Source organism: Ylistrum balloti, unplaced genomic scaffold (assembly GCF_031769215.1).
Source record: "Ylistrum balloti isolate Yb309-2 unplaced genomic scaffold, AGI_CSIRO_Ybal_v1 Utg370444, whole genome shotgun sequence".
Classification (NCBI taxonomy): Eukaryota; Metazoa; Mollusca; class Bivalvia; order Pectinida; family Pectinidae; genus Ylistrum; species Ylistrum balloti.
The window spans coordinates 737,605-753,043 of NW_026782296.1; the positions used below are offsets into that span (position 1 = coordinate 737,605).

At 33.6% G+C, this 15,439-nt stretch overlaps 1 protein-coding gene across 1 annotated transcript in view; it reads left to right on the forward strand.

The window, feature by feature from the left end:
- Positions 1–15,373, forward strand: part of LOC132554771 (uncharacterized) — a 47,036-nt gene extending 31,663 nt beyond the window's left edge. The window contains exons 42-60 of the mRNA XM_060219082.1: positions 762–931; positions 1,225–1,349; positions 2,111–2,209; positions 2,451–2,595; positions 2,889–2,990; positions 3,240–3,362; positions 4,242–4,545; positions 5,286–5,447; positions 5,861–5,948; positions 6,061–6,201; positions 6,472–6,657; positions 7,352–7,449; positions 7,767–7,936; positions 8,351–8,475; positions 8,792–8,899; positions 10,107–10,251; positions 10,670–10,768; positions 11,855–11,977; positions 12,848–15,373. Coding sequence (XP_060075065.1) covers positions 762–931; positions 1,225–1,349; positions 2,111–2,209; positions 2,451–2,595; positions 2,889–2,990; positions 3,240–3,362; positions 4,242–4,545; positions 5,286–5,447; positions 5,861–5,948; positions 6,061–6,201; positions 6,472–6,657; positions 7,352–7,449; positions 7,767–7,936; positions 8,351–8,475; positions 8,792–8,899; positions 10,107–10,251; positions 10,670–10,768; positions 11,855–11,977; positions 12,848–13,133 — 2,799 coding nt within the window. The 3' untranslated portion in view covers positions 13,134–15,373. The remainder of the gene's footprint in view (positions 1–761; positions 932–1,224; positions 1,350–2,110; positions 2,210–2,450; positions 2,596–2,888; positions 2,991–3,239; positions 3,363–4,241; positions 4,546–5,285; positions 5,448–5,860; positions 5,949–6,060; positions 6,202–6,471; positions 6,658–7,351; positions 7,450–7,766; positions 7,937–8,350; positions 8,476–8,791; positions 8,900–10,106; positions 10,252–10,669; positions 10,769–11,854; positions 11,978–12,847) is intronic.
- Positions 15,374–15,439: the final 66 nt, after the last annotated feature.

A 15,439-nucleotide genomic window follows, 5' to 3' on the forward strand; every position in this document is an offset into this window, starting at 1 on the left:
ACATTTTAAACCTAGGAGTCGACATAGGAAAACCCAAAGTGATCGAGAGAAGTGAAAAATCTAGATGGGATGGTGCACTAGCCCGGTAATAAAGTTAGTTCCGTAAATTTCATTTCTGACAATCTAAGAGGAAAGTCGAGTACATGTGTATAATCGTATGGTATCAAAATGTGGCATGCACGTTACGGCAAACCTCGGAGACTAATAGTCCACCGTCAATGCCTTTCTTAAAGATTTTACAAAAGCCACACAAGTGGATAATACCATTTAATATTAATTTAGAATTAGAGGCAGACAATGCGTTAAGCTGCATCATACAACTGTTTCGTACTGGGACTCATCAGTGAGGATAATCCATAATCATCTGAAGAGATGTGAAAATTTATATTGGAGGTGCAATAGGGGTGTGACTGACGTTGACGTTAATGAAGATATCATTAAGAATATATACGATGTTAGTTTAGAAGTTCTGGATGTATCGTTGGCGTTTGTATTGTAACTGATCTCTCGGCCAGTAAGTCTGACTTCAAACTGCAACAAGTGTTTAGTTACACATGATCTCATGTGTAGACGGAAATGATTCGTTGTGTTTGTTATGACATTTTCATATATTATATGGCCTATTAGTTTATATCAATCCAATATCAACAAATGAATCAGAGACTGATGCAATTTAACAAGAAGTCGATGTCAACTTCATTACTTTTTGGGGATTTTGCCAGATATAACTGTAATCAACTTTTTTTCTCGCTGATTTACAGAATTACACAACGGAAATGATGCTCCGTCAAGCTGAGGACTTTTTCGTTTCTATTGGACTTCCAAAGCTCCCCGACTCGTTTCGGGCAAATTCAATATTCAAACAACGTTCTGGAAGTCAAAATGATAATTGTAATCCTATGTTTGTAAATCTCGTTTCTAATGATATCAGGTAAGAACCAGGATTTCCAACAATATATAATATTGGTTAATAATATATCAAAACCAAGCGGTATATTTAAATTTTGTCGGCTCGGAATCAATATGTTCTTATTTCTTACAGGATAGCGGGAAGTATTCTTCAAGCAAATGCTAGAATGCCAACGAGTACATTTTATTCTTTATTTTTGTTTTCAGTTTTGATGTTAAATATGAAACAAATGTACCAAAAATAACGTAATACTCTTCTGCAAACTTGCTTGCCATTTGCTATTAAGCAATATAAAAACGGTTGTCTTTCTACAGAATAAGCATATGTACAGATGTCAATTTGGAAAACTTTGTGACTGCTCATGAGTTGTTGGCACGCGTCCAGTACTCTAAGGCATATGACATGCAGCCGTTTACACTCAAAGGGCCAGCAAACCCAGGTCAGAATTATTATTAGCCTCGTCTTTAATATGTTAGACAATCCAAAAAATCATCAAGAAAATACAAACATGGCAACATTATTCAAACTCACATTACTTGAAACTAGGGCAAAATATGAGCAAAGAAAGATCAAATCTTGGTGGATGTAAATAAGTAATGTCACGTTCTTAAAGGAGAACAATGTATTCAACAATGGAACCAACAGGCAAACTAACGAGTATCAAACACGTCAAGCTTCATTTCTCACAAAGAAATAGAATATTTCTCAATAGATCACTAAGGCGACCATATAGCTTTCCAATAATTTTCATCAGCCTTCATCTTTTGAACCCTTGAATACTACTTTGATTAATGTAGTAATTATGTTCTTAATCTTTTTCTAATGTAACAAATTGATTTCTTCATTTCATGTAATTCTAACAACGTTATAGAAAAAAGCAAGAGGATAGAGTATCAGACAAAGGCCATACAAAAATACTTATAACGCATATCAATGTCCTCTCCGGATGTAGGTTTTTTTCATTAAACCTTTCAGTGTTAATAATGTATTCAGATAGAAATTTTAATGAAATGAATTACAAACTTGACATCAGAAAATCGTTTTTATTTGATGAATAACTCATCGACTTTTCATATGTTGTTGACAGTAAGATACCTTCGGCCTTTCCAGTCATTTTGTTTCCTAATACTTTCATTTTGCTTAGCAAACAAGATTTGAGACATTGTTTTGCCAACATGCTCGTGTTATTTTGTATCACAGGTTTTGATGAAGCTGTAGCAAGTCTCGTGGGATTGTCTGCCTCTTCACCCAAATATTTCCATGACATTGGACTTCTAGAGAATCCAGCTGACACAACAGGTCCTAAATCACATAATATTGACAATACTGTGTTTTTTACGATTAATTTCAATCCCATGAAAGTAATCTCATTTATTTAAACTATTGATCAAGTTCTGTCATCTTCCGTATTGTTAATTCGATTTTCATGGTAAAGATGCTTATGAGCTAGGTAAAAGGGGAAAAACCCTTTACTTTTGTTTATGTTTTGACTGGAACATATATACTGTTGTTATTTTATAAGAATGTTTGTGTGTTTCAGAAGAATCACTGAATTTCTTGATGAAACAAGGTCTTAAAATGATACCGTCACTTCCTTTTGGATATCTGATTGATCAATGGCAAATTAGTGCGTATAAAAGGGAAACGCTTCCAGAAAAATATAATGCAAAGTGGTGGAAGCTCAGGTAAAGGAACGGATAAATCTAACTCAGACTGTTATAATTTACCTACGTTTTCACGATAGGTAATGTCAATGAAACAGAATTCACCAGTCTCGAAAATTTTATCTTATTCCTCTGGCACATTTTGTACTTTTTAATTTAATTATAATGATATTTCCCATGGTTTCTCTATTTTTGGTTATTCTTTAATTGTTTTATAGGGGGATCATAACTATTTTATTCGTCTTTACGTTAATCGATGTTAAAGAATAATATTTGCTTTTCTGAAGGGAAAACCTTACATTAATACTCCACAGGAATAAATACCAAGGGTTATCTCCTCCTAAGGATGAAGTGGATGCCGGTGTTTTCTACCCAGGAACTGGAGATAATGGAAATGTTGCCATGCCATATGTCAGGTAGTAATATACTTCTCTTTTATTCATTCGAGTTGAAAAAGTGATCGCCTTCTGCCGCAAATTTATTTACATGTAAAGATGAGAATAAAGCGATCCTCGTTATCTAAAGGACCACGTCGTTTAGCCGAAAACAATGTTTTCAGTTTTGATAGATTCCTTAAAGCATAGTTTGTAAATATCGACAATACACATACAAAAACCGATTGACATTTGCGCAAAACATTCATGCTGGTGCTTTTTTCCAAACAGGTACTTTGTTGGAACAGTGATCGCGTTCCAGCTACATGAAGGACTATGTATGGAGGCGGGACACACTGGTCCTTTACACGAATGCGACATTCATCACTCACGAAAATCTGGAGCTCTGTTGATGTAAGGAGACTACTGAACATAGAGGAAATAAATTGTGTCTGTCAAAATCATCATTGGACAGACATTCTGCTGAATAAGCAAGAATCTGTCATTTTAGTATCATAAACATGGCTTCCTGTCAAGAAGGACTCAATTGGTATGGCCATTGTCCAATACCATTTTTTTGTCATAAGATCATAGGATTATTAATCAAAGAATACAAATTTTTTATCAACTATTTTCTCCGCATCAATCAAATCCAAAGTCTGGACTGGCCTCCTATGGATTGCGACAATATACATATTGATATATTACCTTGTGTTGCTTTTATATTTATCAAGAAATATGTGGCTGAATAAACATGTATTTTTACTGATTTTCTTATTTGCCCTAAGGATAATTGTTTCCATTTATTGTGCTGTATATTGGACCAATCAAACCAATGTAAAGGGTCGTCCTGACATGTTCATTGGAATTAGTTTCCAAAGTTCAGCGATTCCGTTGTTTACCTAGTTCTTATTTGAAATTATGCCATTACATACCTGGATTGATTAATATCTAAATAATATGTGTCGTCGTTGACGTAGAATACCCTTCCGGAACACCTAGTCTCATTCTCCTTGTATTTATTCAGGGGTCTCCGTCTAAAGCTTTTTTTTTCTTTTCTTGGTAAACGTCTATGACGTGAGAAATTCTCTAGCAACCGACGAAACATTGAATAATAGCCAAGTATATCAATTTTCTTTGCTAAATATGTTTTACGTAAATACAACGACGTTGGTGCTATCAATGCTGTATTTACGGAAGCAAGGAGAATTTATTAAACATGTTAAAAATGACCTTATAATATATTCAGTCTTGCAAACTATGTTATTTATGTTAAAATTTATCCTTCCACAGGCAAATGTTAGAATCAGGTCGATCACTACAATGGCAAGATATTCTAGAAATGTTGACAGATCAGCGGAGGATGAATGCTTCATCACTGGTCAGATATTTCGAACCACTTTACGATTGGCTAAAAGATCAAAACAAGGGCCAAACAGTTGGTTGGAATGACGACTATTTTCCCATGACAATTGAGGAAAGGACAGATGTTTTGTTGAAGTCTTTCATTCATGAAGCGGAAGCTGTGTATATGAAAGAAAAACTTGCCCAGTGGGATTACAGTGTGAATATCACCGCTAAAACAGAGGCACGAAAGGTAATGTCGGTAATAATAGTCGTACATTAGGTATCACTATTTCAGCGTCACACTACCATAGCAAGATGATTGAAGTTTTAATTACACTCATAAGACGGAATTAACTTGAGTAAGATTAAGGTAATGTCTGATTTAAGATATCTGGAATCTATAAAAAAAAAAAAAAAAAAAACCCAAAATGAGCCATGTTTTGTTATTTTACTTAGATTTTGTAAATACACATAACAGGTTTTACAATTGCTGGCAAACACACTTTATTCATTAGGAAATATAGACAAATATAAATGGCACCTTTAACAAATCATAATACATCATTAACAGTGCATCTCAAATTATGTCTTCTTACAACTTATCTGTGATAGACTGTCTTGGGTAAGAAATAATAAAAAAAAATTATTTGCACTTTTTAGTTTTATATCTTAATTATATAAACCTGAACCTGAGGCAAACAACCGTCCCTTACAAGATAATACAAAAGGCACACGTGCAATTGGCATCTTTAATACAAATATATATAAGTTGAAGGAAAGAAAAACACTGAATTATACTGCATCATATAGCTGTTTCGTCCTTCTGGGACTCGTCAGTGATGCTAAAGGTCTAATTTGTAAATCTCGGTTGCCTCCTAGGTTCGAAATCTAGGCCCTTAGACCAACTATTCAGGTCGATTCTCCTATATCTTTTCTAGCTTCTCTTCACTTGTGTGTCTTTTGTGCAGACTACTTCATATAACTTTGTAGATCACTTCTGAAATGGACACTGCAGAATTTGAAAAACAGTCAGCAGAAGAGATAACTACTATACCTTGGGAAGACCTAAAGGATGATTACAAAAAAAGGCAGCTGAAGAAGATTACAGATATTGGAACAAATATAATGAATAATACAATGAAGCTTAAACGGGTAAACACTCAAACAAAATTCAATGCCAAAGAAACGCTTTTACGTTTTGATTGAGATCTTGATCGTAAATCTATAATATTGGCACAGACATTGACTTCGGAGAAATTCTATATTTTCGTCTTTCCTCAAGCGGTCATCAAAAGGAAAGCAATATAAAAGCCTAGTTTTATCCATGGATTAGTTATAACTTAACTGTGTATTTAAGCTCTCTGGAATTGATAGACACCGACCTAGCAGTAACATGAAAATGCAAAGACGCTAATGAGTGTTATTAATCTGCAAATTAATATCAACTGAGTCACTGGGATCATAGTATTCTAGCTTAGTTTTTTATTTACTCACATCTCCTTTTTTGTAAGATTTTTATCGCAATTATATAGTTAATTTCTTTGACAATTACTTTCGTTTGTTAGTTAAAAATGGTCCAATCAAGAATGCAGAGTATGTATAGGAAGGCGACTGTGTGTCTAAAACCCACCAGGTGTCTCGCATTACAGCCAGGTTAGTTATTAATCTTGCGCGCTGAACATTTTCCTATTGGTCTCATCTTTATTCAAATACAAGGATAAATTTCTATTTCTAAGTAAGAATATCAAATTTATTATGTCGATAGGCTTGACAGACATCATGGCGACATCAAGAAACCAAACAGTGTTACTAAAGGCATGGAAGGGCTGGAGAGAAGCAACACGCAAGATCAAGCCACACTACAACGAATTTGTGGACCTATCTAACGAGGGCATAAGAGCGTTAGGTACTGTTAGTGCGTCATAGTTGAAACCCATCCATTATTTTGCATCCTTTTGCAAAAAACAAAATAAGTAAGCTCTTTATTCTTTAAAGAAATAACATCTTAAGCGACTTCATATATGATATAAAAATGCCACATACCACAAGGAAAAACCTGACATAGTAAGAATTAAAGAACATTTATTTGGGGCTACATATGTCGTTATATCGTCATATCAGCAGATATTCAATGTACAATAGGTACCATGTTTCATTCATCGTTGACACTTTTCAGGGTATTCTGATACTGGTGACTACTGGAGGTCAAAGTATGAATCATCACAATTTGCAGCTGACCTTGATCAACTTTTCATACAATTAACTCCACTTTATGAGAACCTCCACACTTTCGTTAGGAAGCGCTTAGGAAAGTTGTATGGCAAGTTTCCTGCCTCAGGTCACATTCCTGCACATCTCTTAGGTAAGATATGAAACACTCTCAAAATTCAAGTTTTAGTTAAATTGCTTATTTTAACTGCCATCTGCTCCACTATTGCATGATAAGATTTATCCCTTGTATCAAGTCTGTAAAAAGTGAGTTTCGCGTCTAGTTGCTGCCATCATGTAACTTTATAACTTGGATAGTCAATTGTATATATTGACACTTTTGTAAGATATACCTTGTTGCTCCGGCCGGGGAAGGGGAAGGACTCAGTTGAAATTTTATATTATTAAGACCTGCTTACTTCTTGTTTTTGGTTTTTTTGTTTTATCATTTTATAGAAAAGAACTGAGGTGAATACTTTCACTGGACGATGACTTTATTTTCTCGGTATACTGGTCGCATTCTTTAAATCATCCAAAGTCGTTCACAGAAAATCATGCAAAAGCATATTACGGTCAAAATATAATGTTAATCACATCGTAGATCAAATCTGAGCTTGCAATATACCAGAAACTATTTTAGAGTAATAAAAAATATATAGTTTTCATGTGAAAATGTAAAACAAAATTAATAATTAAGATCTTTAACGCCATACATATTTTATCATGTGAACAATGACTGTAGTATATATGAACGTGTATTCTATTCATTTCATGCACAAATAAATTCATTTTCAGGAATTGTAAATTTCAGAAATTCTCATTGAATTAAAGATTCGCTTACGTTACAGGTAACATGTGGGGTCAGTCTTGGGGGAACATCTACGATCTACTTATTCCATATGAAGGTAGTCGGAGTATGGGGGTAACATCGGAGCTAAAACGTCAGGTAGGTACCCATACGCTAAAATTCCTTTTGGTGAGGTTACGTTTGTTGGAACGTCAAATACAGGGTAAAAATACACATGAAAACCCCCTTCCGCCCCTACATTCAAAACATAACACATAGGAGAAAAAATTTTAAAAATAAGATTTTTAGTTGCAATAATGCCCATTTCTCCTGGATATTCAATCGAATCAATGCATTAGACATTCTTGTCATACTTATCGGTGTTTAAAGATTCATGTGATTAAATTTTTTAAATGTGAATAGTTCAATTATTGATATGAATGACTCGCCATAACCTCATTTATTTTTATTTCTAGGGGTACACTGTTGAAAGGATGTTTAAGACTGCTGAAGAGTTTTTCGTCTCGTTGGGATTATCTCCCTTGCCAGTGTCATTCTGGAACAAATCAATGTTGGAGAAACCTGTTGACAGAGATGTTGAGTGCCAGGCATCAGTTTTTGACATGTTTAATCAAACTGACGTCAGGTAGTTTATGTGATACTCGGACATAATAGATACGTATTATTGTACATATACTTGTTCAGTGACATAACCTATCTCATAACACTCCATATTCAACGTCTTATTATTAAGTATCGTCTTGTGTTCCACTAGAAGAGTTCGACAGATTGACTGTTTTAATGTAATTTAGCTCCACATCGCAAACGTTTCTTACGTTTTTATCTGTTGTGATAAAATGCTATTAACAATATTAATTTCTATAGATTTATGGTTTACAAGCAAGTCCTGTTCTGGTCTTTATCTTAAATATAGTAGTTATCTATTTCATAACCGACCAAAGTGTTACAACAATATATTTTAATGGCAGGGGATTCGGGAATAGATTTCAGGATGGTTGTTTGAAATTGACTCTTTTGCAACAATCCTATTTCACTGCAGGCTAAAGATGTGCGCAAAAGTCAACCAGGAGGACCTCTTCACTATCCATCACGTGCTAGGACACTTACAATATTTCCTTCAGTACCGAAAACAGCCGATCACCTTCAGAGAAGGAGCTAACCCAGGTACATCCACATTTTACTCAAGAGTGAATTAGTTGACCAAAACAACTATCACTGGATATGCCAGGAAAGTGATTTAGTAAATGAATAAAATAACAAAATCTGTCATAAACGATGAATAATGACGAACAACACCAGAGGAAAAGAATTGCAATTTATCCTCTTTCTCTACATTTTTTTAAAGTGTTTTTCCCTTTACTTTTTTGGATGACCTCAAAAGTTCCCTTTAATTGTGCATTAGAATTTCATTGACTTTGATAGAAGATATATGTGTATATGTTTATACCAAACAAGTCGATTTTAATGGAAATTGTTCTAGCCTTCGCTGAAGCAGTAGGTGATGCCGTGTCACTATCGGTCTCCACGTCATCACATCTTATGAAAATTGGACTGCTGAATGCTAGCTCTCACCAAGAGGATGGTTTTAGTAAGTTGTCTATTTCTACATAATGTAATACGAATATCTTAGATGCATGGTTTAATTTATAGCTAGATTCATTGGAAAATACATCTTGATTTGTTGGAAAACAATCAACTTAATACTGTTGAAATATAGACAACCATGAAATACACTGACAAACTACAAACTATCGTCTTCTATCAATTGCAAATTGCGTCATATTAATTCATATCTGATATGCATGTTTGCCTGGAATACTAAGTGCTAAATGAAAACCCTCATGTTGGGACAGGTAATCCTACCTTTTAACATCCGTCAACCCCAGACAACTATGTTAAAAAGAACCGACCACCCTCTCAACATAAAACAAATGGTGAAACTGTGCTTAGTTGATATTAGTTCGTACGTGATGTCTAAAGCTTTTAATTTGACAATTTAAAGCGGAATTGAACTATCTTAAATTGATGCAAATTTCTTCGTATAATTCAGACGTTTAAAGATACTTAGGTTTGCTATGATGCAGTACGTGTATATTTTCATCTAGTTACAAATCAACATGATGGAAAATCAATCTTTTTTAATCAAACAAATATTTTAAAATGTGCTATTGAGCCTGCAGTTGGTGATTAATATATTTTCACAACATATGTGAAGCCGACCGTGCTAATGTCTAGACTAACGGGATCACGGGGAAACACTGAAATCATAATGACAATGTTTACCTGTCAGTTTATAAATGGAAAACCTGAGGCCATGTGACGCATCATATAACATTTAGTGTCATAATAAATGAGCTAGGCATGTTGTGTAGAGTGTTAATATAAATGAAGGTGTTCACAACATGTCTACAGTATTTTAATAATAATATTCTTCACGACATATTATGAACAAAAATGATATAAAAATTTCAACACCAGTTTTTTGGTTTTCTTTAACTACAAACCTTCTTCAATTAAAACAGTGAGGTGGTCATGTACTCAAGAAGATGTGAAATCTACATGGTCTCAGTATATCAAAAAGCGCATCAATGTGCAATATGTATGTTACTAACTAAACGACATATCTGTAGGCTTCTTTCATTTATAGATATAAATGTATCATAACATATTACAAAAACGTGGTTATTCATGATTAAAACATCTTAATTCTAGCTCAATATGTTGTTGTATTAGTGAATGCCACGTTTGAACCTTTGAAGGCATTTGATCAACCTAAAGTCTGATGTTTTGTTTAGAAGCGGACATCAATTTCCTGATGACGATGGCTCTAGATAAGATTGCATTCCTGCCCTTTAGCTATTTGGTCGACCAATGGCGGTGGAGCGTATTCAATGGAGAAACAAGTCCTGGGCAATACAATGAGAAATGGTGGCAACTCAGGTGACATCTTAATGTTATCCCACTGTAGCCATTTGGTTAAGAATCATATTCCATCATGTGATGTTCTTTCCATTTTTAGATTAAGTCATCATGTTATTAATTGGTCGTTTAAGAATTCAGATTCTCAACTAAAGTTTGCACCACGATACCCTTAATGAACGTAGATAGCTGAAAGATAAATGTTTTAAAACGGCTTCGTAAATTGCCGAACAATACTTCATTTCAAAATCATAAGATAAAATTACAGCAGTGCATCCTTTAATAAAAATGTTTACAATAATACATTGAAGCGAGATGACTGCTAACTCAAGGGGAAGACTGAAGTGTTCAGTTTTGAATATTTAGTAAAAACGTTGCACTTTGAGCTGAAAATGAAATGTAGTTATTCCCTATTGCTTACAAACTGCTTCATGTACAGGTGTAAATATCAAGGTATTTCTCCGCCTGTGGAGAGGACCGATGATGACTTTGATCCTGGAGCAAAATATCATATTCCTGCAAATAGGGAATTTACTAGGTAAGCGTACTTGTTGAAACCAGTTTTATCTGTCTGTGTAATACACAAAGGAATTGAAATGAACATTTTAAAGATATTTGCACATTTTTAAAAAGAATGATATGGTAATAAATCTATGTTCTCACACATTTTCATATTGAATTTTAAGAAACAATTTTTTTTTAATTATTGAAAGTCTAGGTGAGTAAAAATAAAAAACCTCAAAATCTCATATGTTTGTCATGTATCTTTTTACTGACAAATGTGGTGGACCAAATCAAACATTTCGACGTGCCATTTTCAATTTATGACGTAACGTCATTGTCTATATTATGACATTACAATGGATTTCTGACTGGCGTAGCCAATACAAAACAATCTTTTGTAAATAAAACTGGTGACACAAAAACATAACGAAGACATATTCACTGGGTAGCAAACGAGTTATGTTAAAACATTGTTGATGTCATAGGTAAGATAATAAGATATAATGAAATATGACAAGTATTAAGGCCAAATTAGGACTAACATATCGGGAACATAGTTCAACACAATTTTTATTTCTATTAATCCATTATTTTTACGGAAACATAACAATCCCAGTATTTTTATACACGAATTAGACTTTGGTTTTAAATATGTTCATAAGGACCACTCTGCCTTTGTTAAAAATAATGTTTTTGTTGAAATTAAGGCTTAAGTGTAGCAATTCATTATTAGATCATGGATTTGATAACCTGAAGTTGAAAATCGGATTTATTTTTAGAACTGAAAATCAATAATGAATCATGTACTTATTTCTAATATGTTATATCAGCTACATTCAATTTACCATTTGATATAAGATTCTGCATTCTTGCCACATAGTCACACCATAAGCTTTCAGTCTAAGATCATATTCATATCTGGACACAAATGATTGATATTTAATTTCGGAAAATGCTTTTAAGTTACGCTACACATAAACTCGCGCGGGAGACCCATCTACTTTCAAGAAAATCAATATGTCAATATTTTGATTTGCGTTCTATAAATATCTTTTTGAAAATCAAATTGCATTTCAAACATATAAAAAAAAAGTTATCCATTTACTTTCTGTACCACCAGATACTTTGTCAGTTCTGTGGTCCAGTTCCAGTTCTATAAGGCCCTGTGTGACGCCGCTGGCCATACAGGTCCTCTACACACATGTGACATATACGAGTCTAAGGAAGCTGGTAAATTACTGGGGTAAGTATACCTTACACTGGTGTAACAAATACCAGTCTAAGGAAGCTGGCAAATAGCCGGGGTAGGTTTACCTTATACTGATGTAACAAATACCAATCTAGAGAAGCTGGCAAATTACTGGGGTAAAAATACCTAACACAAGAGTAACAAATACAAGTCTATGGAAGCTGTCAAAGTATTCGGGTATGTATACCTTAATCTGGTGTAACAAATACCAGTCTGAGTAGACTGTCCAATTACCGGGGTAGGAATTCCTTACACTAGGGTAACATATACCAGTCTAAGGAGGCTTGCAAATCACTGCGGTGACTATTCACTGTTCTTATGTAACAAATACCAGTCAAGGAGAGTAGGCAAACTAACTGGGTATCTATTTCTTCTTGTAGAGTAACATATACCACTTCAAGGAAGCTGGCAAATTAATGAGGTGTTTTCAAATTAGTCTTTTTTACCAAAAACAAAAAAGTAAATATCAGCCACATTAATTATAATCCAATCGCAAATTCAATAAAACAAGGGAAAACTATACACAAAAGAAATATTTACACGGACATGCCTGTAAAAGTACACGGAAAATAAAGCCAGGTGTTCCGGAAGAGTAAGTGTCTTCTGCTTCACAGACACATCGAGCTTCATATTACAAGAAATAGTAAGTTTCTCAATGAGATCACTATGGCGACCGTAAGATTAGATTTCCCCATAATTATCATCAACCTATTGGTTTGATTTGATTCTAATTCTAGAAGCTCCTATCTGGATGCTCGTTTACTGAAGGATATGTTATGAATTATGGGCAAAATGGAATACTCAGTACGGGCTTATATTTGTGAATGGTAGTGAAAATTCATTAAACAAATTTTAATTCATCAGGGACATGCTAAAACTGGGATCATCTGTTCCCTGGCCAGAGGCAATGAAGTCATTGACGGATCAAAGTAAGATGGATGTCGGACCTTTGCTTGAGTATTTCAAGCCTCTCAATGACTGGTTACGGACAGAAAATTATCGGGAACGTCCAGGCTGGACGGACGCGTGCCCAACCAAACGACAAATGACAACTCCTAAAGGAAGTGATATCTCAGGGGCATACCGCAAAAACACCTCACTTACTGTCCTCATGTGTGTTGCATTTTTATGTAAACTTATTTTAGTTTAATGTCTGTTTGTCAAAGAATGGTACAATGGTGCTTTTATGTTTATATATTTTGTTGAATATATTAATCAAGAGGTCGTCAACGAACGCATATTAATAGAGGAAACGAGCGAGCTATGGGTTTTTCATCGAGGAATTGATTTATGTCTTTTATTTTTAGTGGAAATATAAATGCGTCGTATTTTTGCATTGCTCAGTTTGGAAAGTTCTTTTGTTTGTAATTACTAGAGAGAAAATTCCATTTACATGAGATCATCTTACAACTTATTCCCGATATATTCAATTTTTTCGTAATGAATGATATGTGCAGTTATCTTTATGTTATACCATTCTGATATTTGTATTCTTAATTATCTACATACAAGTAAAATATTAACTGTAAACATGAAATTGGGTGTAAGGCATAGCTTCATTGCTGTCTGAGTGTTTTTTTGTTTTGTTTTATTTTCTTTATTTTTTCAAAAAGCTCCGTAAAATGGCGTCCTGACGATTATCAAAGTTCTTGATGAGAGCATACGAGTATATTTAATTAATCAGGTAGTCTTTTTTAAGTTGTGAGACATTGATTGTTTTTCCTATTATCATTATTTGCTTAATATTTCAATAGTATTATACTGTATTGTATTGTATTCGTGAGAAGTTTGTCAACTTTCCCAATTCAGACGTAAGTGCCTATTCTAAAAGTTCCACTATCATCTTAAAATAATCAAAATGGAGATTCAAACTCTCTTTTCACAAGTCTGCAATAAAGATATGTACTTCAACATAGTTCTACATTTTCCAAATCAATATGCATATAAACATTTTACTATATTTATGATAAATCTTTGCAGCAACTAATATTAATTACTTCTGTTTAGTGGGGATATTGAGCAAGAATATTTATGTGAGAGAAACCGGAAAAGTCAGAAAAGTGAACTTTACATGGTCTTTGAGAAAGAAATCAAAACCGCAACTGTCTTGAAGAGACAATAATTAATATAATTAAAGGTTAGGCAAAGTTTCTATTATGTGCTTGGTTTGAAAAAAATGTCACAGAGTATTGGATTGCTTTGAAAATACGTTATGAACACAGTATTTGTGTGTGTGTGTGTGTGTGTGTGTGTGTGTGTGTGTGTGTGACATTTGTAACGTGAATTCTCAACGTGAAATTATAATATGTATAATAATGTATTACTGAACACCTATCAGATATAAATGACATTATCGAAACAAACAAATAATGTGAATTGCCATTCTGTATTTAGTTCACTTAGAAATTTGTCATGTGATGAAGAATGGATTTTTTTTTATTAACCCACTCCGTGTTCACAATGTACCAAAGTGTGACATTAAAAGCAAATTACGTTAACGGCAAATATTTTAATGTAAGTTTAAACTGTACACCTGTTTCATTTTTATAGATAAATGAAAAATATTTCGAATCAACAATGTTAAATGTTTACCTTAAGCTTCTGATTATAATCTTCTCGTTTTTGTTGTTTTGGAATGTATGTCTGTTTTTATTTGCATCCATTAATTTCCTTAAAATTGCTTTGAAAAAACTGGTGATGTATATTGTATATCAATTTTAAAATATATGGGAAATTGAAGTATCATGCCTTTATGATTTTTTAAATACAACGACATGAATATGTCACTATATTTCAAGACATCGTTTAGCAAATGCAGTACTGATAATATTCCAGAAGGAACTATGTTAGAGTGCTTGCTTAAAGGTTTGACTGAAATCTACAAAATTACCAGATGGAACATATCATCTTTATGTCTTTTATTAGATACATTATCGGCTTGTTTTCAACCATTTTTTTAAAAATTAATTTTCGTTTACAATATCAGTAGTATCACTAGTACCAAGGCGAAAGTTTAATAGATATCCAAACGAAGAAAATAAAGTGAACATAAAATCAGGGTACCAGGCTTTAATATAATTGTACATAAAACACATGTTACACAACACACACCTCCGTTGATTAAAAATTTCGATACACGTGTATCCGGGCATATCTATGTTTATCTTTAGTTAGCATATCAAATTATTATGAGGTCCATGTGGGCAAATCATTGTCCATCCATTAGCAATTCAAAAATATCATTAATTACTTGAGTCGTATTTGAGACTTATGTGAACAAAATTCTGCCATCTTGTATTTTTACATCAGAAGATCTGTATTGATATTTTGTGAGAAGGTAATAATTTTATCTTAAGCAAGAAGAAGACGGAAATGAAAATGTCTTTTGAATTTGAGCTTACCGTTATCTATGAGATTTTGCCGATTGTGTACATTGCAAACCATTCGAATGTTATG